The following is a 23,473-nucleotide window of genomic DNA, read 5'->3' as shown; positions in this document are numbered from 1 at the left end:
GGCCTCTCAGTCCCCACCTCAGGTGCCGGGAAAGACTCAGGACTTACTCCTCAATCAGAGGGGCTGCCCCCTCCTCTGAGCTCCAGGGGGACTTCGTTAACCTTCACACCAGGACATGTGACCTCTGGCACGCCGGCCGCTGCACGTGGGACACATGGATCTGTCTCTGGGGCCTGATTAGTGACCCTCCAAGGTCAAAACCGGCATCTCCCGTGACACCTGAAACGGGGCCTGCCACACAGAGGCGCTTGCTGTAACGGCTGGAAGAATAACCCGCCTTGAATTTTTAACGCCAGATGACCCAACGGCTCATCCACTCCTGGTGACAACGAGGCGCGGCTCTGTGGAGGACTCACTGTCACAGCTCACCCCAGCAGCTCACGGGAGGACGTGCTAAAAGAAGCTGGGGCCTGACTGGATGCCCAGCATCCTCGGGAACCCCGCCCCCATCCTCTCCCTGGCCCACCGCCTCCTCCAAGGCCAGGCTACATGCCCACCCTTCTCTCTGAATCCTTCCTGCCTCTCAGTCCACAAGGGATCCCCTCCTCCTCCGAAACTCCCGACTCCTGGTTGAGGACAGCGCCTCTGCCGCTGAGTCCCACTCCATCTTGCGCTCCGAGCCTAACACCAGCGTAGGCTCCATAGGTAGGTTCTGCCCAGGAAGGAAGGTGGGGAAGGGCTGGGGTCTGGATTCTGGGCTCTGCTGCCTCATCTGGACAGGCTGACCCTCCCTCTCCAGGTTCAAACCCTCCCCATGGCTCCCTGAGAACCTGAGCTGGTCAGAAACACCACCCTGGGCTAAGACACCGGACCTGGCAGCTCAGGGAGCTAACACCATCGGAGTGTCTGGTGTTCAGTCCCTGATTGTAGGGAGGCCCCCAAGGGCAGGCTCCCTCCACCCGCCGGCTCTACAAAGAGGCCAGGGGAATCTTGGCAGCTGGCACCTCCCTGGGGAAAATCCTAAGAGAGAGACAGACAGTAGCCGGGAGCCAAGAGGGGGTGAGAGGGACTGAGGCTCTGAGCGCCTGTTCTACCGGCCCTCTGGGCCCTGAGACCTTTGACGCTCTTAGTTCAGTAAAACCAGTGACTGATGAGGGACAGGTCAGGCTCCCACGGGAGGCAGGGCGGAGATCCATCCCGGGCACTTCTCTTCCAAAGACCCAGCTAGGAAGCCACGTCCCCCGCCCTCCGCCCCACCCCGAATCTCGCCCCCTTCTCGGCCCAGGCGCCTGCCCCTCCCCCGCCCCCACCCCTTCCTGCCCACCCAGTCGCCTCGGCCCGGGCGGCAGGAAGGGAGGTGCTGGGCTGGGCACGGGCCGTGAAGAGCCACCCTCCCTCTTGGCCCCGCGACCGCCACCGGGCGTCTCCGGCCATGCGCCCCACGGAGCCCTGGAGCCCCAGCGCGGGGACGGCGCCCTGGGACTACTACTCGGGGTCGGGGGCGCCGGGCGAGCTGGAGCCGGAGGAGCTGTGCGCAGCACGGGACCTGCCCTACAGCCACGCCTACATCCCCGCGCTCTACCTGGCGGCCTTCGCCGTGGGCCTGCCAGGCAACGCCTTCGTGCTGTGGCTGCTGTCCGGGGCGCGCGGCAGGCGGCGGCTCGTGGACACCTTCGTGCAGCACCTGGCGGCCGCCGACCTGGGCTTCGTGCTCACGCTGCCGCTGTGGGCCGCGGCGGCGGCGCGGGGCGGCCGCTGGCCCTTCGGCGAGGGCCTGTGCAAGCTCAGCAGCTTCGCGCTGGCCGGCACGCGCTGCGCGGGCGCCCTGCTGCTGGCCGGCCTCAGCGTGGACCGCTACCTGGCCGTGGGCCGCCCGCTGGCCGCGCGCTCCCCGCGCTCCCGGCGCTGTGCGCTGGCCGCCTGCGCGGGCGTGTGGGCCACGGCCCTGGCCACAGGCCTGCCGTCGCTGGCCTTCCGCCGCCTGCGGCCGCTGCCCGGCGGGGACCGCGGCAGCCAGTGCGGGGAGGAGCCGTCGGACGCCTTCCAGGGCCTGAGCCTGCTGCTGCTGCTGCTGACCCTGGTGCTGCCCCTGGCCGTCACCGTCGTCTGCTACTGCCGCGTGTCGCGCCGCCTGCGCGGGCCGCCGCACCTGGGCCGCGCCCGGAGCCGCTCTCTACGCATCATCTTGGCCGTCGAGGGCGCCTTCGTGGGCTCCTGGCTGCCCTTCTGCGCCCTGCGCGCCGTCTTCCACCTGGCGAGCCTGGGCGCGCTGCCGCTGCCCTGCCGCTTGCTGCTGGCGCTGCGCTGGGGCCTCACCGTCGCCACCTGCCTGGCCTTCGTCAACAGCTGCGCCAACCCACTCATCTATCTGCTGCTCGACCGCTCGTTCCGCGCGCAGCTGCGGCAGCGCGGGGCCTGCGGGCGCGCCGACCGCCCGGCGCGCGGGAGCAGCTCGGCGTCATCACTCTCCGGCGACGACGGCTCCCCGTTCCGGAGCCCGGCCCGCGCGGGCGGCCGAGCCCAGACGGCGAGCGCCCCCTCGGCTGTTGGCCCGTAGCTGCTCGGCCCGCGGGCTGCGGGCGGCGGAGGGAAGCGAAGCGGGCCGTCCCCCCCCGCCACCCGTCTCCCCGACCTCCCCGAGCGCAGCGGGCTGCTCCGCCGTGTCCGCGGGGCCTCCCAGGGTCTCCCTCACGAGCTTTCCCCAAATCTCAGCTTTTCCAGCGTCTCCCCCAACCCCGGCCCGGCTCCTGAGACCCGCTCTCCTCCCGCTCCGCCCACTGGACACCTGGGCGCTTTGTCTCCAGCGCAGTAAACGTCCTGCGAGATGGACCGGGCGAGATGGACCTGCGACACCGACCCGGGCTCGGAAAGGGAAGTGGCCTCCCCGCTGTGCTCCCTGGGAGAGACCCCCCTAGAGGCCACTGTTGTCTCGGGCGGCTCTGTTACCTTTGGTCCCTACAATCGCGTTGCCTGCTGAGAAATACCTTCTCCAAGCCAAACTCTCTGGCCCCTCTCCAAAGAATCCTGGACCTTTATGCTCTGCCGCCTTGGTGGCTGTGCTGAATCACGCGTCAGCATCTTCATGTTCGACGCTCACCAAAGCGTGGGAAGCGCGGTGCCCTTGCACTAACCCCTTCCTGCTGCCGGCGACCCCAGGAGGCCCGTCTTTCATCTCCCCCGACTCCCAAGAAGCCACAGGACTCACCCTGGACTTGGGCAGGCGCCTCCCTGAAGACAGAGGGTTCCAGCATCTGTCCCCAGGCACTTGGATGCTCTGACCGGCTGGGACACCGGGCCCCGCGGCGAGTTCCCCTTTCTCAATAAACAGTCTTGCTGCCCTCACCCGACAGCTGTGTCTGCCTTTACTTGAGTGGAAGGGACTGAAATGAGTGTGAGGGGGCGACTCGATCACTGGGTCAGACAAAACTCAATCCAGTAGTTGAGGCTGACCTCAAAGCGCTCGAGATTTGGTGTCAAGTCGGGCCAAGAGCAGCGGCCCTGCCGTGGGCCCCCGGGAGGGCAGCCTGTCTTCTCGTCTTCCTATTTTAAAGCCGTTTCCCATGTTGGAGGTTTCGGAGAAAGAGGCAGGGAAAGATTTAAGTGCAGCTGGCAGCCAGGTGTCACTTCAAAGTGGAAGTGCGGCATCGTGGCTGTCAAATCCTGGCGGAATTTTATCCTCACTCCCTTTGGGCCCGTCCAGGACAAATGCTGAAGGGCATCTGTGTTCTGAGTCTGTGACATCCTTGGAGGTTTCTGGAGGGGCTGGGAATTCAGTCTTTATATTTTTAAGCAGATTTGGCCTAAAGAAACGTCAGTCAGTGCAGGAAAGAACTCAGAAATTCTCCTGGAGACCCGGTCTCACCAGGCCTGCTCCAGGCATGGAGTGCAGCCTTTAGGGCTGTTGGGTTAGAGCAGACTCACACCATTCATCTGCTGCCCGGGGAGATCACACTGGGAAGAAACACACCCAGGCCTGTCCCCCCACACCCCAAGGGAGGCGGGCCTTGCAGCCCGTGGGGTCACCGGGCTGGCAGGACTGATTCCAGACTCTTCAGTCTTGGAGAGGTCAGTGCACCGTGGCCCTTCGGACCCTCCCCGTAGCTCTCTGAGACAAGAAATGACCAAGTCACATGCCGAGGTCCCAGCTCACAGCAGAGGAGCTCTCCTGGGCTGTTCCAACGAAGCCCCCATCTTAAGGCCTGCCACCTTGCTTCTCCCAATTTGCTGGTACACAAACCTCCCCAAAGACAGGCGGAAAGGAAGCTTCTCCAACTCCAACCCCCTACCTCACCAGAAGTTACCAAAACTCAGCATTTCCTTCCCACTGCTGGGAGACTGGAAAATGCTGGTAAGCGAAACAGAAAAGGGGGTAACAACTGCTCGTGTTAAATACACACCCACACACTTCCAGCCTGGAGGATATAAAATCAATGTTAGCATTGCTGTTGTTGGTGCAGAGCACTAGGAACCGCAGAGTCCTCTGGGTAAAACCCACCTTTTGTTTTTTTCTTTCTCTGGCACAAGTTAGGCGCCATGGTGTCTCTCTTCTCAACTAACGGGAAGCCGTTTGTTTTCTGTCTGTCTCTCCCATCAGAACCTGAGCTCCATAAGTCAAGCGGGGTGTCTGGTCCCCTGCTGTGGCCCCTGTGCCTGGTGGGGAAGGGGACACGCATCAAGCACCTGTGGGGGGAGTGACCGTCGTGATCCCATCATAACATGAAATTGTAAGAAACAGTGGGAAGGGTAAGGGCAGGGGGCGGGGGGGTGTGGCACTGTCTGTATGATCTGTAAAAGGGCAACAGCAAAGGAAGGCCCCTCCACTTCTCTGTCTGGAAATTTTCTATAAGCTTTTTAAACAGTTTTATTGATTATTTATTGGCTAAGCTGGGTCTTTGTTGCTGCATGGGCTGTCTCTAGTTGCGGAGGGCAGGGGCCGTTCTGCAGTTGCGGTGTGGGCTTCTGTGGTGGAGCTCATCCCCCCCCGGCTCAGTCGTCAGGACACATGGGCCCCGCTGCCCCGAGGCACATGGGGTCTTCCGGACCAGGGGTCAATTCCATGTCCCCTGCACCAGCAGGCACACTCTCAGCCACTGGACCCCTGGGAAAGCCCCTCTGGGAACCTTCTTCAAGGGCAGTGAACAAAGCAGTCATGGGGCCCCAAGGCTGAGGCTAAAGGCGGACCCAGGCCTGAGCTGGCATGATCCCAGCAGGGCCTGCCTGGGGCACCCCGGCAAGACGCCCCCAGCCTTCTTCACGTGGAGGACGACGCTTCTGTCCACTCTGCTCGGGCTCCTCATGGGTTAAGTGAAGTCGTGTCCTTGAACGCGCTTTGTGAGCTGCGGTGTTAGACCACAGGCGCCCTGCCCTCGGGGTGAGCCGGTCCCGGCCACTGCCCTGCCCTTTGCCCACCGGCTGTGGCCTGCAGTGGAGATGGGGTGGAGCATCTCTGGGTTTTTTTAAGGTCAACCTCTGGGCAAAGGCCGGGCACGTTGGCCTGTGTGATTCTGATTTGAGCTGGTGACTAATTCTGGGCTTTCTTGGGCCCTTTCTCAGGGCACCGTGTGGTCGCCGGGCCCCAGGGTGAGTGATCTGGGGAGTTCACGGGAATGGCAGGGCAGGCGAAGCCTGGCTCAGTGATATGACTCAGCCCCGCACCACTTTGGACCTTGTGGGGACATCCCACTTGTCAGAGCCGCGGGGTCTAGATCCAGCCCTTCCTTGGCTGGGGTACCTGAAAGAAGTTACTGACCACCCACCGCCCCCACCAAGACCCCCAGCTCCGTCCAACGGGGCAAAGGATGGAAAAACCCCCGGGAGCCAAAAGCAGAGGTGATGGGCGGGACGAGGAGGAGGTGAGGAGGTGAGACCACTCTTTCTCCTGCCATCACCGGAGGGCTTACTGAAGGCGCCCTCGCATCTCGGGAGAAGAGTGGGTGCTGCGTGAGACCCCTGTGTGCGTCCATCACAGCCCAGCAGGGCAGGAGGCCCATCTTGCTCCTTCCGAGAGGGGGACGGGGAGAGCCAGGCCCAGGAAGGCGACCCTACATCCTGCAGCACAGCAGATGTTTGTCGAAGGCGCACAGAGGGGGCTTCCTTGGTCCTCCTGACCCGGGGGCAGGCAGGAGTGATCAGTTCCATTTTACCCTCGTTGGGACCGGCTTGGAAGCGGCTCGGTCAGCGTCACAGAGAAGCAGAGGGCAGCTCAAGCCTGTGTGCTCTCTCTCCTCCCGGCTTGCCCGGCCCTGCCACCCCTCCTGTGCGACACCCAGCTCACACCGCTGGTCACCTAGGCCTGGCCTTTCCCTTAAAAAGTGTAAGCTTCCCCCTGATTTTTTGAAGTAATGCAGGTTCTTTGTTTTTTGAAAAAAGAAATCATAAGAAAATATAAAGGAAAAATATAGAAAACACTCATTATTCCACCGTGAAAATGTACCTTCTTTTTGTATGTATTTTAATAATACACACAGACAAAGGAGCCTGGCAGGCTACAGCCCACTGGGCCAACAAGGTCAGACACGACTGAGCACCTTACATTATAATAAAACACATGTAAGTTTTTTCCAAGCTAAATTGTGATCAATCTATGTGGGACCCAAGAGTGCCGGGCACAAAACCAGCATCAGTAATGGTTTGTTGAATACATCTTTTTTAAATATTTATTTTTATTTATTTATATGGCCTTAGTTGTTGCCTGTGGGATTCAGCTCCCTGACCTGGACCTCCTGCATTGGGAGCGCTGGGTCTTAGCCGCCAGGGAAGTCCTGTTGAATGTACGTTGTATATATATTACTTTGTGGCCGGCAGTCAGCAACATGCCATATTTTATCAGCTCATTGAATATTATTCTAAACATCTTTTTTAACATTACATTACATCATTATATGAAATGTAAACCACCTTTATTCAACAAGCCCTTAAAGTTTTTTTCAATTTTTCACTCTTTTAAGTAATTCTGTGATGAACATTCTTGTACAAAAATCTTTATTTTCATTTCTGATTCTTTCTTCAGGACAAACTCCTAGAAGTGAAATTATTCATCAGATGTTATGAACAATTTGAGACTTTGGTGCATTGTGCCAAATTGTGAAAAAAATTACATTCTCTTTGGAGGCTTGTGGGTGCCTGCTCACCACACCCTTAACAAACAACAGGCATTATTATCCTAAAAAAAGTATTTGTCAATTTGGTGTCTTCCCAAGTTTAAAAAAAAATACAATATGACGATCTTATTATATTGTTTCAAAGACCTTTGTTATACAATGTATCATTACAATATTGCTCTGAAGTAGGTGTTAAAATAATGGCTAATATTTCCTGAGAACACACCACAGGAGAGGTGCTGAGGGCTTTAGGTCTCCTAATTACCCTCCCAGCAACTTTATGGCGGGTACAGTAGCATTCTCCCTGTTCACCAGACAAAAAAACAGGCTTGGAAAGCTCGGGGAACTTGCCTTGCGGACTTGTATCATTACCCCCATTTTACAGATGGGAACTCAGAAGCCAAGGTTTGCTGACTTGCCAAAGCAACGCACAGGGTAGGACTTCAAAGCCCCACACCCTGGGCCACAGACCGCGCCCACGTCCACCTCCTCTGACTTGCTAGCTTGGCCTGCCTGCTTCTCACCCGTTAGCGCTGAAGCAGAGTGTGCCCCGGGGGGAAGGCCACCCCGCTGGATCTGCTGCTGTTCTCAGAAGGTCAGTGGGACGGTTAACTTCCCGCGTCAGCTTGACTGGGCCACCAGGCGCCTGGTCACAGGCTGTTGGGGTGTTTCAGGTGACAGTTGAATCGAAGACCGAGGAGCGCGGACGACCGTCCACCAGGTGGGCTCTCAACCGGTGGCAGATCTGGGACACCAGGCCTCTCCTGCTTCCAGCGGGACGGGGGAGGCAGCCTCCAGCCAGATGGGGGAGGCGGCCTCCAGCCGCCTCGTGCAGACCCCGGGGGCCTCGCGGCCTCCGTGACCCCGTGGCCAGTTTCTTATAATAAGCGTTCTGTGTGTATATCCTGTTTCTCTGAGCAACGCAAACCAATACAACCCGCTCCCTGCCCCCTGCCAGGAGATACTGCTTGGGCAGCCGACTGAGGGGGAGTGGGCCTCGTCCCAGGTGTGCTGAGGGCAGGGTCAGGCCTGGGAGAGGCAAGTGCCAAAGCCCACCCCCCCAGCCCCCCACCACGCCCCTGGCTGCCCGGGTCTCTCCCGCTGGGCTTTGGGGGGGGTTGGGGCGGTGCTCGGCTTTGCCTGCAAAGCAGCTGCAAATCTGCGAGGCTGTGGTTTGCCCCAGGAAGAGGTGCCAGACAGTGGGGGGTGGGGGGGTGATTAATCTAGCCACCCTGCTCTGAAAATGACTGTCTTTGGGTGTACACACTGCTGTCTCTCCTCTGATCTCCCAGCACCCAGACACCCTAAAGCACGTTGCTTGCGCCCAGGCTGTGCCCAGGTCCCGTGCTGTGCCCACAGGCTCACAGGGCCGGGATTGTCGCAGCTGGAGGGCAGGCTCAACTGTTTTCAAAGTTTCGGTTTTTACAGGAGCTGTTGCCTCAAACCTTCCCAGGCCTGTGATCCCCTGAAGAGAGACAAGGGCCCATGCAGGGTGAAAGCCGTCCCAGGTCCCTGCAGCCTGATTGCGCTGCATTCACGGTCTCACTGACCCCCGGCCCTCCTCCCTTATGGTCCCACGTCACGCTGCTGCCATTGCGAGGGGCTCTGCCTTCCCTTCTCCAGGAGGTGTCATGAGCCATGTTCTTAGCTGCCACGTGGACATCCCCGCAGCGTTTGGACCAGGCTGCCCTGTGTAACAAGCAGGCTCCGCAGTCAGACGGCCGCGGCCGTGCCCACTCTGCGGTGTGTGCCACCCGCGGGCATCCCCTCCTCCCACTTCAGGGCTGGTTTGGGTGGGGGTCCCGAGGCCACCCCAGCCGGCCCTCCTCGGGGCTTCCCGCCCTCGGGCCGCGGGTGACCCATCTCACCCTCCTGCTCCTGATGGGAAACCCCCCCACCTCCTCTGGCAGCAGCAGTTTCAACAGCAAAGCGCTTTGAAAAGGACAACAGCCACGTAACCAAGCGCCCGTCAGACTTGTCATCAGTGTTTTATTATTTGTTTTCCAAAATTTAAACTCATTTCAAATTTTATTCATATAAAATGATGAGCAAAATTAAGTATAATTTTGTGTTCTAGGATGTGAATTTGAAAAAGCAGTTTTGTACAACTACAGCTAGATAGCTGTTAACCAAGGAAAGTTCAAGAAAAGATAGTTGAGACTTAATATGTCTTCATCTGCTTCACTTCCTATTTTCAAACAGTTTGTTGTTTCAGGAAACTTATCTGTTGTAGCCAGGAAAAAAAGAAAAACCATAAAAATGCTGTTAACTGGCAGGTCCTCCTCCTCTCTACTATCGCAGGAGTAGAAATAAATCATCCATTAACGGTAGGAGCATAGAGGCTGATGAATCTGCCCTGTCTCATTTATTACACAAGAAAATCAGTTTCCTTTTCTTAAGGCATGTAGGTGGTAGATTGTCAGAAAATCAAATCGACTGCGAATCTGAATGATTATTATTTGAGACTCAAGGTGCTGACTGTGGAACACACCAGCTCCTCCATGGGTTCAAGGCTCAGTCTCCTCCTCATTGCCTTTGTCATTCATCTCTTTTCACCTCCAGTGCTTTTTATCACAAGGGAGTGTGAGAGCTAGACGTGTTCATCTGTGAAGGGCAGTATGACCCAGCGTAAGCACTGTACGCTTGCTGTAATTATTGGGAGCGAAAAAACCAAGAAAGACATTCATTAGATAGAACTGAGTCATACCACAGTTTGGGATTTCTCTTCTCAAAATCACTGATTCAACGCGTTTTCATTTTGCTTTTACCATGTGCCGACCTGTGTGCAAGACCACGGGACTAGAGAAATTAAAGACTGCCACCCCTCCTCAGGACAAGCTGATCCCTGGAGTCTCCACCCCACACACAGAAAGATCAGAGCTGTAAACTCACGGCATCACAGAGGGACATGAGCCACGCGGACCTGTAACTTGGCGAAAGCTCTGTTTTTCTTTTTTCTTGAAACTGAAAATCACACGAGGCAGACCGAGTCACTTTTGTACATCACTGATTTCTCAGTCAGTCACAGGGACCCTCCAGGGCAAGCCTGTGAGCAGACCCAGGACATGTGGTCCCTGGGACCTGGAGTGTCCTGCGGAGGCCAGAGCAGCCCCTGCGGTGCGACAGACAGAGGGCCTCCCTGCGGCCACCGCTCTGCCGAGGCGCTGCGGCCACTGCTGGACAGCCGGGCAGCTGTGGGCAGGACCCCAGCCAGGGGGGCTTGGGTGAGGGGACCCCTCTGCTCCCTGTCAGCCCACAGAGCCCACAATCCCATGATGGGAGCCCAGCATGTTCTTCAGAGACTTACCTAGTTTTTGCTCTTAAAAAAGAAATATTTAAATATATATTTATTACATGTATGATATATATTTACTTATAAATATTTTAATATATAAACTTTTATAAAATGCACCCAGCAAAGGGTAGAACCATGTATCCATCCATAAAAAATTAATGTCAAGGCAAAACTATCCAGACACACACAAACTCAACCATACCAGCCACTGCTTCAAACAAGCCCACTTACAGGAGGCCAAAGAAAGACAAACAACTTACGTGGGGTCTGCAAGGAAAGTTCATGCCTCAGCTGCTTCACAAATGCTCTCTGAGATTCAAGAAGCTGCTTCTCTGGGTCCCACACCGGGAGGTCACACTCACCCGTGTTCTCAGACTTGTGCCAGGAAAGACACGTCAGCAGAGCCTGCCGAGGGCGCCCCACTGTGTGGTGCAAACAGGGAGGTTATTGTAAAACGTAACAAACCAGTGTGGACGTCCTCTGGGGGTTTTCCTGTGTCACAGTCTGCACGGGGAGTGGGTCACTAAGAAGGCAATTGCTCACATCATATGAAGTTTATCACTTTTTAAGAGAAAAAAATTATTTTAAATAGATGTAGAAAATCTCCTTTTGCAGGCGCTAATGAAATGACTCAGACCACAGTGGTGGGTGTTTGTTAGATGGACAGATACTGAAGCCGTGCGGTGGAAGCTGACAGGAGCTGTTGGGTGGCTGGGTGCCCCGAGGCCGCCTCACAGTGAGATTGTCTCCCAGTGACGAGGGGGAAACACAGTGGGCGGTGGAGGACCCTGAACTCCCTGGTCAGCTCCACCGCGCGGCTGTAGCTCAGCTGCCAAGGTGTCCTCACCCCAAACAGAAGCCAGCATCCTAGTCAAGGCTAAACTTGCGCGTTGCAGGAAACGCAGGGTCAGGAGCAAGTTAAATGCGACACGAGGAGGTAGCAGTCGGAGCAGCAGGTGTGGGGCCTGTTTCAAAAGGCCACTGACACGATTAAGCGAAAACTCAGGGTGCGGAGGGGACCCGCACAAGCTTAAAAGAGCAGAACGCGATGCACAGGCCTCACTGGATCTGGACACAAGCTGCCCGACTTTAAAGAACAGTGTTGGGGCAGCTGGAGGACTCCAAGCACGCGGCTGGGCGGCACCGAGGGTCAGCAGTGGTGACTGAGGGTCAACAGTGGTGCCTGTTACAGGCACACGGCCATAGAAGAAGACGGGCCAGGTTTGTGTTTTTTCCTCGGAGATGCACTCTGAAACATTTAGAAGTGATAAGTTACTAAGCCTGGGATTTTGTTTAAAATATTTCACTAAAGAAAAAATAAACTGTGGAACCAGAGGTTAATGTCAATAATTACTAAGTCTAGGTGATGGATAAATGGGAGTTCATTATATTATTAATTGACTCTGCTTTACTAATGTTGGGAAATCTTCACATTAAGTTTTGAACTATTTTAATTACTCGGAAACCGCACAAACACAGGAGGACATTTTCGCAAAACCCAAGCTCACGCGGACCTGGGAGAGCTCAGGCGCTGTATCCCCTCACTCCACCCTGCTGCCCTCTGGACGCATAGGCACTGCTTCTCAGCCAGCTCCTCACAGTGGGTGAGAACGTGGCAATCACCCACTTCCCAGCATCCAAGGCGAGAGTGAAGTATTTGAGGTTTCTTGAACACACTGGGGGGCCTCCCCCTCTGGTTTCAGCCTGGGGGCTTCTGTTCATAACATGTCATCTCACCAGCACCCAGCAGCCTGTCTGGGGCCTCTCAGCCACTCTTCGGAACCCACAAGCCCCCCACAGAGTGATCAGAGCACCCAGAACACTTTGGTGAGCGTGTATATGAACAAATCGATGGAGATGCGTTGACCTGCTCCCCGAGTCATAGAGGGTGGGGGCAGGAGCGCGGGGACCACAGCTCTGGGGCGGGAGGGCAAAGGTCACATGTAGCCTCCTTCAAGGACAATTTACACAGCATCTGACCTCAATTCAAAACACCCTCCCTTCAAAACCCTCCTTCCCCTCCTTCCTCATCGTTGGGTAGTTTGAGAGACACTGAAGGGGTGACGCACCAACCTGTTTTCAGCTAGCCGGCACCACGGCCACAAACCGGTGGCCTGGTCATTGGAGGGGGCTTGCCTTTTGAAGCCTGGAGCTGCTAAACCAGAGGAAGTGAAACCTGGCCACTGGTAAACAGGTTTGGAACATGAAAATGCAATTATTGTGCAGAAATATTATTAGTTTTTTCCTGAGACTCGAGTGTGAGAAAGAAGAAAAACTTTTTTTTTTAAAGATAAGCATGTTGAGAAAACATCTTTTAACAAATCACCACCTTCTATTGAGAGCTTACTGTGAGCAGAGCACGTTTTATCCACATGGTTTCTTCACCCTCACCACCACCACATGAGTGATCCCATCACCCCCCATTTTACAGAGCAAGAAACTGAGGCTGTTTGACTCCACAACACATGTATTTCAACATTTCTCCTAAATTGCGAACCTGGGCCACTCAGTAGGCGGTCGAGTGATGAAAAGGCCCTGGGGGGGGGCGGGGGGGAGGCGTCCAGTCTGTTTTAGAGGCGCCTCCAGCCCAAACCTTTGAGGAGGGCGGGGGTTTCTGGAGTGCTGGCAACACCCAGCCCTGGGAGCAGCAGCTCCCCCGACCCCTGCCCCGCCCAGCTGCTCAGTCCTCAGCCTTTTCCTGGGGCGGCACCCGGAGGCCCTGTGGCCGGGGTCTGCCCCCAGGGCCTGGTCCCCACGCCCCCCACCCCCATCCGGGAGGAATCGGGAGAGACAGGGTCCACCAGCTGCCGGCTGACAGGCAGACAGCGCTCCCGTGCAGACCGAGAGGCACGTGGGGAGCTCTGCGCAGAGCGCCCTCTGGGCCCGCCCCAGGGCCCGGCGTCCTCGGGGCTGGAGGCTGGTCTCCAGTGCAAAGACCCCCACGACGCCCGCCTCCCCTGCGCTGCTCCTTAGCTTCATGTCTGCGGTTGTCTTACTTTTAACACAACGCACTCTCTTTTCTTCGAGTTCCCAATTCTCTCGGGTCTCCAGAAAGGAGAGAGGGGGCGGCCAGGGCGGCGGGGCAGGCTGGACACGTGGTCCTAGGGCGGGTGCAGGGGCGGCGGGGGCCGGGGTCCCGGGGGCGCGGAGGGAGGCTGAGCCCGCGCCGGGTCTGGGCGCCGGGGCCGGCAGGCGCCCCATCCCGCTCCGCCCGCGGCGCACGGAGGCCGGGAACCATCGGCCCTGGTGGTCGCGGCGGGCGGAGCGGGGCCGAGGCGGTGCTCAGGCCCCGCGGTGCGGACGCAGGGCCGGGAGAGGAAGGGGGAAGGAGGACCGGAGGCGGCGCGGGAGATGAGCCGGGAGAGGGGCCGGCGGGCGGGCGGGCGGGGCCCGGACCCGAAGCGGGGGTGCCGCGCCCTGGGCGGTGGGCTCCCTCCCGGCCCCGCCCCGTCGGCCCCGCACTCCCAGCGGCTCTGCCTCGCGTCCGGCCCCGGGTCGGTTCCCGTCCCTTGAGAATAAGAGGAATGAAGCCCCCGGGCTTGACCCCCAAATGGGTTATGTGCGGAGTCACTCACCAGCGAGGGTTCCGGCTTCTGGCAGTGCCCCGGCACCTGCCCCGCCGTGAGCCGCAGGACGCGGCCGGGGGGTGACGCGTGGCCTGGGCTCCGAGTCATCCTGGCGTCTCCAAACGGATTAGCTGAGGGCGCCCGCAGGGCACCGTCTGGGCCGCCGTGGCGGGCGGGAGGCGAGCCCCGTCCTCGTCCTACTCAGGGCCTGCGGCCGCAGGGCCGAGTTGGCGGGGCCGGGCCGGCCGCTCCACTGGGCGCGCTGAGAGGGGTCGGGGTGCAGACAGGCCCCGCCCAGCCACCAGACGCCCCCTGATCTGATGGAGGCCCGCCCTGCCTCTTCACCCAAGCCGGCGGGGACGAAGGCCGACGGTCAGGTCTGCGGTCTCTCCCAAGCGGCAGCCCCTCCCTCCACGGGCTGAGTGGGCCAGGCACCGGTGAGACCCATTTTCTGCTCCCAAGCCCAGCGTCTCTGGGTGCTCGGGGCTCCTAGGGCGGCGGGGGGAGCAACACCTCCTGCCCCCAGGTCCAGGCCTCCTCTGGATTTTTAATAAGATAACCGAAGGCTTACCATTTGATTTCACATGGGGAATGTGCGTTTCCAGCTTTGTCTTTTTCTTCTGACTACGTTTGCGGTGCCGGACCCCTTGGGACAGAGCCTGAGTTTTCGACTTTGCCGTAGTCTCCACCGGCGCTTCTGCCCTGCCCCTCCGCTGCCTCGCACACCAGGTGGGTGAGCTGGAGACCACAACTCTTGTTCCTGACCTGCGTCCTGCCTTCTGTCTCGGGTCCCTTTACACGTCTGGAGTTTTACAGCCACAGGTTAGGGCTCTGGCATCAGAAACGTCCACCTTCCAATCCCACATCAATCCCTGGCTGGTGTGTGCCTTTAACTCAACTATTCAGCTTCCCTGGGCCTCAGTTTCCTTATCTGTAAAGGAAGTTGACAGTATTGCTACAAATTCAACCTACAAATCTGGGTTCTTAAGACACACATATTACTTTATTTCTTTTGTGCAATTAAGTCTATATTGAATTTGTTACAATGTTGCTGCTAAGTTTTGGTTTCTTGGTCATGAGGCATGTGGAGTCTTAGCTCCCTGATCCGGGATTGAATCTGCACCCCCTGCATTGGAAGGCGAAGCCTTCACCACCGGAACCCCAGGGGCGTCCCCTTTATTTCTTTTGTTGTTGTTGATCAGTCACTCAGTCGTCTCCGACTCTTGAACTGCACCCACCAGGCTTCCCCATCCTTCACTGTCTCCCTGAGTTTGCTCAAACTCATGTCCCTTGAATCGATGATGCCATCCAACCATCTCATCCTCTGTTGTCCCCTTCTCCTCCCACCTTCAATCTTCCCAGCATCAGAATCTTTTCCAGTGAGTCAGCTCTTCACATCAGGTGGCCAAAGTATTGGAACTTCAACTTCAGCATCAGTCCTTCCAATGAATATTCAGGGTTGATTTTCTTTAGGATTGACTGGTTTGATCTCCTTGCAGTACAAGGGACTCTCTAGAGTCTTCTCCAGCACTGTAATTCAGAAGTATAAAATCTTTGGCGCTCAACCTTCTTTATGGTCCAACTCTCACATCCATACATGATTACTGGAAAAACCATGCTATGCTATGCTAAGTCACTTCAGTCGTTTCCAACTCTGTGCGACCCCATAGACGGCAGCCCACCAGGCTCCCCCGTCCCTGGGATTCTCCAGGCAAGAACACTGGAGTGGGTTGCCATTTCCTTCTCCAATGCATGAAAGTGAAAAGTGAAAGTGAAGTCGCTCAGTTGTGTCCGACTCTTAGCGACCCCATGGATTGCAGCCTAACAGGCTCCTCCGTCCATGGGATTTTCCAAGCAAGAGTACTGGAGTGGGGTGCCATTGCCTTCTCCGGGAAAAACCATAGCTTTGACTAAATGGATCTTTGACCTTTGTCGGCAAAGTAATGTCTTTGCTTTTTAATACACTGTCTAGGTTGGTCATAGGTTGTCTTCCAAGGAGCAAGTGTCTTTCAGTTTCATGGCTGCAGTCACCATCTGCAGTGATTTTGGAGCCCAAGAAAAGAAAGTCAGTCCCTGCTTTCACTTTTCCCCTATTCTGATTAAACCAGTCTGATTCTGTCCTGGGCCTGCAGCGATGGCACAAAATTCTGTTTTCTCATAAGTGTCCTTGAAGGCTTAGGGAAGCCCAGGAAGCAGGGGAGGGCTGCCATCCGATCTGTAGCTGCTCCGGCCCGCAGGAGTCTCTGGTAACTGGGCTCCTGCATCCTGGAGAGGTGCGGTGCAAGAATCTTTTGAGGCCAGCAATCTGGGGCCCACCTCCCAAGCCCCATCCCTGCGGGGGTCTCGTCCTCTCCCTGGAACCACGCGGGGAGGCGCGGGGTGCTTGCTGCACAGGGCATCTTCTCTCCTGCTCATGGTCCATCTCCCCTCAAAGCCACATCCTTGCCCTTGCTCCTCAGGATCCCTGGTGTTGTCCCAGTGGGCTCAGAGCTGAAGCCTGACTGCGTCCCACCCAGAGAAACGACAAAGGTGACTGGGAGGGGGCGGGGCTACAAAGCAACATCGCAACAAACCATCCTGTTGTGTGAGTAATAATAGTGCTCACCAACCTAAACATGCATTGATAGAGGAATAGATAAAGATGAGGCACATATACATCATGGAAGATTACTCAGCCATTAAAAAGAATTAAATTCTGCCATTTGCAGCAATATGGATGGACCTAAAGATTGTCATACTGAGTGAAGTAAGTCAGATAGAGGAGAAATACTGTATGACATCCCTTACATGGGGATCTGAAAAGACATGACGCAAGTGAACTTACTTACAAAACAGACTCACAGGCTTAGAGAACAAACTCAGCTGGCTGGGGGGAGGGATAGCCAGGGAGTCTGGAGTGGACATGTACACACTGCTCTATTTAGAATGGATAGCTAACAAGGTCCTGCTATACAGCACAGGGAACTCTGCTCAGTGTTGTGTGGCAGCCTGGATGGGGGGGGGGGAGTTTGGGGGAGAAGGGATACATGTAAATGTTAGGCTGAGTCCCTCTGCTGTGCATCTGAAGCTATCTCAACATTGTTAACTTGTTATACTCCAGTACAAAGTAAAAAGTTTAATGAAGAAAAAATAATACAAATATAAAAATAAAAATGATGGGCCCAAACTGGTAACACAAAAAATAATAACAATAATGCTTACCACTGGAGGTACTTTACAACCTGTTCACCCCTTAAGCGTTCCTGGAGTTTACCCGCTAGTCCTTCCTCATCCTGCACACCCTTCCCGGGTGGTCTCACCCGGCACAGCAGCTGCAGCCATGCCGTGGCTCCTAAGCCCTTCCTGCAGCCAGACTGCTGATCACCACGCATGGCCTGAAATGAACACACCTGACCCTGAGCTCAAGCCAGAAACCGGGGAAACCCCAGCTCCTCCCCTTCCTCCTGCCACGTCTTTAATAAGTCACTCACGAGTCAGGCCAGGTCTCACTCCCAGATAGCTCTGGACTCCCAAATCCCCTCCCCACCCAAAGCCACAGGGTGAACTCAGGTTCCGTCACCCCTTGTCTGGATACTGTCTCTTGTGGTTCCCTTGTTTTGCAACCCTCCCCATGCCAATCACTCATACCAGTCTGCCCAGCTTGTCCTAGGAAGAGCAGTCTTCATTAGTGTGATGGTTAATTTTATGTGTCAACTTGGCTAGGCCATGGTACCCAGACATTTGGTCAAATGTTATTCCAGATGTTTCTGTAAAGGTATTTTTTAGATGAGATTAACATTGAAATAAACAATAGATGCTGGCAGGTCAAGCAAATGACCTGCCATGGTGTGGTGGGCCACATCCAATCATGTGAAGGCCAGAATAGCAAAAAGATTGACTTCTAATAAATAGGGAGTTCTGCAAGCAGCCAGCCTCTGGAGCCAGACTGTGACCCCTTCCTGGGCCTGCAGCCTGCCAGTCCATCCTGCAGGCTGGGGCCCTGTCAGCCTCTGGAGTATCATGGACCAAATTCTCTCTCTGTATGTCTGTACACACATATGCAGATGGGGGGCGGGAAAATCCTATTAATTCTGTTTCCCTGGAGCTTTTCTTCAATGCAGGATAAAAATCTTAAATCCTTAGCCCACATGGCTTTACAGCCAGCTTAGCTCACCGAGTGTGTGGTAGTTGCTCAGTCATGTGCGACTCTTTGTGACCTCATGGACTGTAGCCCATCAGGCTCCACTGTCCATGGATCCTCCAGGCAAGAATACTGGAGTGGGTTGCCATTTCCTTCTCCAGGGAATCTTCCGGACCCAGGGATCACTCCTGCATTGCAGACAGATGCTTTACCGTCTGAGCTACTAGGGAAGCCCAGCTCACCTAGTGCCTCTGTACAAGCTGGAAAAAGCCGCCGCCTCTAGGCAGCTGCGGCTCTGGCCGAGGCCCAGGGCTTGGTGGGTGGAGCCTGGGTGCGCTTTTCCTCCTAGTTGGATGCACAGCACAACCTGGACAACCGTAAGGAGCGGCCCTGCGTCCCGGGCCCCCTGCCGGCGGCTCCAGTCTCCTAGACCCTCGCCTCCTCCTCACCCCGCACCCCAAGCTCCCTCAGCGCCCAGACCCTCCCGGGGTCCTTTGCCATTGGGCTTCTGTGCGTCCCGTCGCTGCTGCCCTGGGCTCCTCTCCTGCCCCGACCCTCGGTTCCCGGCACGGCCCCCTCGGGCAGGCAGTGCGGTCCTCGGCCGGGGTCAGCCCCCAGTCCCACCGCTGGGTGCTGTGGGCCTTCCTTCTCTGACCCTGCTGCCGAGTGACTGCGCCTCTAGCTCGGGGATGCCGGGGGTGGTGCGGGGTGGGGGGGCGCTTGAACTTTGACCCGCCCGGCGGGGCACTAGTAGGAGCTCCATCATCGTGGCCCGAACCGGCGGGTGAGCGAATGAATGACGGGCGGGGCGCCGGCTCCGTCAGCCGCAGGAGGCCCCGCAGCCCCCGAGCGCGCCCCCCGCTCCCGGCCGGTCCGCCACCGGCGGGAGGGGCCGGGCCGCGGCCGCCGGGGGCGGGGGCCCGACGAGGGGGAGAGGGCAGGGCGGAGAGGGCCCGGGGCGGGCGCGGCGCCCCCCTTCGCTCAGCCTGACTCTCCAGGCGCGGAAGCCGCCGGGCCGGCCGGAGCGCGCGGAGGGAAGGCGGCCCCGGGCCCGGGAGGAGCCTCCCCCGCCGGGCCGCGGGAACTGGCGGCGCGGGGGGCTCCCGCGGCGCGCGCGTCCGGAGGCGGGGGGAGGTGGCCGGCCTCCCCGAGCCGGGGTCCCCGCGGGACGCCCCCCCACAGCGGGCGCCTCCCCGCCCCGCCGCGCGGCCCCGCCCCGGCTCCCGGAGCGAAATCTCGGGTCTCTGCGCGCGTCTTCCCCCTCCTTCCTCTGGGCCTTGGTACGCCCCAGGGGACAGATGTCTTGGGATCTTTAACATTTGGGATGCTGCGAATGCCGAAGTTAAATGAAATACCTCCGGGGCGGGGAAGCCGGGAGGAGTCGCGGGGGGAGGAGAGCCGGCCTGGACGAGCAGGTCCCCAGGCGGCGAGGCGCGCGCGGGGGGCGCGGGGGCAGGCGGGCGGCGCGGGACCTCCATGGGACAGGTAAGGGCAGCGCCGGGGCGCGGCGCGGGGGCCGGGGCGGCCAAGCCCCCACCCCCCGGTCCTCCGCGGAGGCGGAGGGGGCCCCGGCGGGCAGTGGGCGAATTCGCCGGGGGGTGGGAATTCCGAATCCCTACCGTAAAGGCGCGTTTCCGTCTCCTCGACCTTTCTCCTCCGACCTTCCCCACGCCTGCGGACCCCCTGGCAGGTTCCGGGAAGCCAGACAAAAGGAGCCGAGCCTCGGGCCGCCGGGACGCGGAGGGCGCGGTGGGGGAGGGGAGCGGGGTGGACCGGACAAAGGGGCTTTTGGAGGCGAGCCTAGAGGTCTGATTCCAGGGCGCATTCCAGGCCGTCGTGGAGTCCGCCGTCCCTGCCCCACTCCTCCATCGCTCGCTGCAGGCAAGCACCTTTCCCAGCGGGAGGGGAGCACAGGAGAAAGGAAACAGTTCAAGGAACCGTCTCCCACCCCCTGGGCCTGGAGGGTCCCGGGATGACTCTCTCCTTTCTCTTTTCACTGCTGAAAAGGGAAGACAGCCTCTGACCACCAGTTGGTGACTGTTGAAATTTTCAGAGTCCCTGAGACTGGTGTTTGCTGGGTGCTGGTGGGGATGGGGGGTGGTCACACCCCCTTGCTTTAACTTCCAACTTCGTGTGTCACACGGAACTTACAGGAGGAACTTTAAAAACATAATGGAGAGTGGATGGATGCAGGAGGTGGGAGAGTCCTCTGATTGAGGACTTCTCCTTAGGAAAAGCCAACAGAGATGCAGCTTCTCCTTTCAAAGATCAGATTCCAAGTATTTTAGGAAACCCCACTTCCTCACCGACTGGTGGTCCTGGTGATGATGCTCAGGCATGTAGGTCTTAGGGTGCTGGCTGGAAGCAGAGCGCTGCCGTCCAGCAGGCCTCTGGAATGCCCACCTCCCCCTGGGTACCATGAATCTAAGGGCATGGAGTCCAGGGAGATCCACACCTCAGGGTTCTTGGGAGAGCTGGGTTGCCAATCCCACTCCGAGCCTCACAGCCTGCTGGGCTGGGAAATGCTGCGGGTGAGTTTGAGGGAGCACAGGATCTTTGAGGCTTCCTGAGGGTCAGCACATGGACTGATCCTCGTCCTTCTCTTCCTAAACTCAGATGGGGTTTCTTAACTGGGTCCATGGGCATGGAAAAGAAAGACCCTGATGTTGGGAAAGATTGAGGGCAGGAGAAGGGGACGACAGAGGATGAGAGGGTTGGATAGCATCACCGACTCAATGGACATGAGTTTGAGCAAGCTCTGGGAGATGGTGAAGGACAGGGAGGCCTGGTGTGCTGCAGTCCATGGGGTTGCAAAGAGTCAGACACGACTGACCCACTGAACAGCGACAAATGGGCACCGGAGCATCGGTGGATAGAATGAATTCTGAGGGTCTCGTACTCAGATGGGAAAAGGTTTATTTTTCATCAGCCTTTACTGAAAGTTGACATTGCCTTCAGTTATGAAGACAAGACGCCATTGTCAGTAGCTGTGATTTGCCATTAAAAGATGCCAGAGGCCGTCAGGCCACAGCGCTGTTGTGATAGCTGTCTGGGAACCTGGGGTGCTGTCGGTCGCACGGAATCGCCAGACTACGGGATCCTGTTTAATAGTAACAGAGAGACATGTATAGTTTACTATGTTGTCTCATTTTTAGAACTGCATTTCATTATAATTGATTCTCTTAGTGATTCTCTTCATCTTAATGTATTAAAAATATGCTACAAGCTGATTCTAGAAGCTTCCATCACCTCCCCTTGCTGGGGGATGGGCAAGGTGGAGGCTGAGTGTGCCTCAGGGTCTCCTCTGTTTGTTGTGGGAAGACTGACAAAGCTGGAGGGGATGGGAAGGGACAGGGCTGGGGGGCTGCTGGCGCTTTTGGGGACCCAGGGCGGGCCCCCCCAGCACAGGGGGCTGCCCCCTGCTGGAGCCCCTCAGCCTCAGCCTGGGAAAGACAGGAGGGTGCTAGCTCACACTTTGGAAACAGGGTGTGTGCAGGAACATGAGGGGCGTTGGGGGTGTGTAGGGCGGTAGGGGCTGCCTGTGTCCGTGACACGGCTCCGTAGGAGATGCTTGGGGTGACGTCCTCTGTTGTCCCTTCCCAGAGGGCTGGGGGAGGGAGGTGGCCTTTGGGTTCAGGGGCTGGGGAGGTGGTCTTGGGGCTGGGGTGGGGGAGGTAGGCTGGGGGCTGGGTGTTGGGGAGCCATCTGGAAATGTGTGTAGTGCTGGCAACCCGGGGCGAGGGCCATGGTAGGGAGGGAGGTGGTGGGGGCAGCCTTGGGGGGTCTCTGCGTGGGCAGCACTTGTCCGGTTTCTTCCTCCTGTGCTGTGCTTGTGTGCTTAGCCACTCAGTCGTTCTGGCTCTTTGCGACCCCGTGGACTGTAAGCTGCTAGGCTGTTTCAGTCCGTGGGATTCTCCACGCCAGAACACTGGAGTGGGCAGCCATTCATCTCTCCAGGGAACCTTCCCGACCTAGGAATGGAACCAGGGTCTCCTGCCTTGCAGGCGGATTCTTTACCAGCTGAGCCACCAGGGAAGGCCTTCTTCCTGCTGGGGATGGACCACTGGCTGCCTTGGCCCTGCTTCCCTGATGAAACAGGCTGAATTCCAACAGTGCTGGGTTTGCCTGAGGGTCGGTGGGGTGGGGACCCGGGGGCTCATGAAGTTCCACTTTGGGCTGTGGCCCCCGGTGTTTGGGGAGTGGGCTTACAGCCCAGGATCCCAGTGGCCCTCCTGTGGACTAGGGGCAGGACGGTGGGTCAGGGCAGGCCCTGTGGGGCGAGAGTGGGTGTGGCCTTGATGATCCTGGCCGGAGATGTCTGGGGTCAGAGGAGGGAACAGCCTAGCCTCCTTTGGGACCCCGGAGCCACCCCGCTTGGAGTTCCAGGGCCACAGCCCGGCCTGGGGTTTCTAACCTGGCTTGGCCTGGGCCCCACTTCAGTGAGGCGAGCAGGGACCCGTCTTGTCAGCGTGCAGGCTTCTCGCTGGTGCTTCCCATGTGCGGCCGCGGTGCGCGTTCAGAACCTGGGGGGCGGGCGGGGCCCTGGAGGCCCTGAAGGCCTGAGCCCGCTGCCTTCTCCTGGGGTTCCTGCGGGGAGTCCTTGGTCCCATCCCCCGCTGCCCCCGGAAGTGCAGAGGCCCGAGCTGCCTGGGCGGCAGGATTTGTGCAGGGAAGGGCTTGCTCACTGCTCCTCCCTCTGACTCAAGTCGGAACAAGTAACCTGGCTCCCCTGGCCCGGCAGCCTGGGAGGGACGCAGGCGGGCCCCAGGGAGGGCCCGCAGTCGGCCGTCAGCGCACGGAGCCACCCCGGGTCGGAGCGCGGGGCGGCCTGGCACACCCTGAGGCCACACGCCGGGCCCCTCAGCCCCCTGACCAGGACCAGGGGGCGTTTCCCTGACGCCTGGACAGAAACCTGGACGCAGGTGAGGCGAGGTAGCTGGCATGGGTCTTTGGGGCAAGGAGCCAGTCGGCCCAGGAGCCCGGCCTTGGACCCTGCTCGTGTCTGGGGCGCAGGGGGCAGGGGTGCTCATGGGCTGAGACGAGGCCCCGACGCAGGGTCCCTGCAGCCGGGGGGCCCCTCCGGAGGGGCTGCTGCACGGCTGAGGCTTCCGTCTCAGCTTGGTGCTGGCCCAGAGGTTCACATTCAGGGCGGGGAGTGACCAGCAGCTGGGGTGCCGTCCAGTGTTCACTGGTGAGGACGGGGGGCCCCGGCGGGTGAGGTGAGGTGAGTTCCCTAGATCCCAGCGGCAGCGGCAGGACCCAGGCTTGAATCCTGGGCTCCGAGGTGCCCCAGAGTGCCTGCCCCTGACCTGGGATGGAGAGATGGGGCCCTGAGGGGAGTATCCGGCCAGCCCAGGCCCTCGGTCCCCACCATCCCCGCTCGCTCCCCGCAACAGCACAGGGGCCTGAGAAGCCGGCCGAGTTGTCATTGCTTCCGAGGGCGACTCCTGAG

At 58.2% G+C, this 23,473-nt stretch overlaps 2 protein-coding genes and 2 long non-coding RNA genes across 9 annotated transcripts in view; 2 read left to right on the top strand and 2 right to left on the bottom strand.

The window, feature by feature from the left end:
* Positions 1–1,225: 1,225 nt before the first annotated feature.
* Positions 1,226–2,636, top strand: GPR25 (G protein-coupled receptor 25). Its single transcript, XM_006039934.4, has one exon. The coding sequence runs from the start codon at positions 1,373–1,375 to the stop codon at positions 2,495–2,497; it is 1,125 nt and encodes a 374-aa protein (XP_006039996.2). The 5' UTR covers positions 1,226–1,372; the 3' UTR covers positions 2,498–2,636.
* A 6,376-nt stretch (positions 2,637–9,012) lies between these two features.
* On the bottom strand, positions 9,013–20,134 carry LOC112585020. 3 transcript variants are annotated; one of them, XR_006550988.2, is made up of 3 exons: positions 19,641–20,134; positions 10,596–10,757; positions 9,013–9,686 (listed from the first exon to the last, which is right to left on the bottom strand). It is a non-coding gene; the product is annotated as an uncharacterized LOC112585020 (long non-coding RNA). The 3 variants fall into 3 exon arrangements; XR_006550989.2 differs by lacking the exon at positions 19,641–20,134 and adding an exon at positions 13,911–15,180 and having other exon boundaries at positions 9,013–10,004; XR_006550987.2 differs by lacking the exon at positions 19,641–20,134 and adding an exon at positions 13,911–14,302.
* The window catches only part of INAVA (innate immunity activator), a 19,174-nt gene continuing 15,005 nt past the window's right edge, over positions 19,305–23,473 (top strand). Inside the window, exon 1 of one of the 4 annotated variants that reach the window (XM_044942625.2) lies at positions 19,305–19,506. In XM_044942625.2, coding sequence (XP_044798560.2) covers positions 19,346–19,506 — 161 coding nt within the window. In that variant the 5' untranslated portion in view covers positions 19,305–19,345. Of the gene's footprint in view, positions 19,507–22,808; positions 22,944–23,473 lie in introns of those variants that run through there. The other 3 variants (XM_044942624.2, XM_044942626.2, XM_025285295.3) reach the window with 3 other exon arrangements.
* LOC102396063 lies at positions 20,921–22,573 on the bottom strand. Its single transcript, XR_329292.4, has 2 exons — positions 22,436–22,573; positions 20,921–21,121 (listed from the first exon to the last, which is right to left on the bottom strand). It is a non-coding gene; the product is annotated as an uncharacterized LOC102396063 (long non-coding RNA).

The sequence above is a fragment of the Bubalus bubalis genome, chromosome 5 (genome assembly GCF_019923935.1).
Source record: "Bubalus bubalis isolate 160015118507 breed Murrah chromosome 5, NDDB_SH_1, whole genome shotgun sequence".
In the NCBI taxonomy this organism is placed as follows: Eukaryota; Metazoa; Chordata; class Mammalia; order Artiodactyla; family Bovidae; genus Bubalus; species Bubalus bubalis.
This window is presented reverse-complemented; position numbering and strand designations above follow the sequence as displayed.

Coding starts and splice junctions, on each gene's coding strand:
- GPR25 (XM_006039934.4), top strand. CDS start 1,373: ATGCGCCCCACGGAGCCCTGGAGCCCCAGCGCGGGGACGGCGCCCTGG.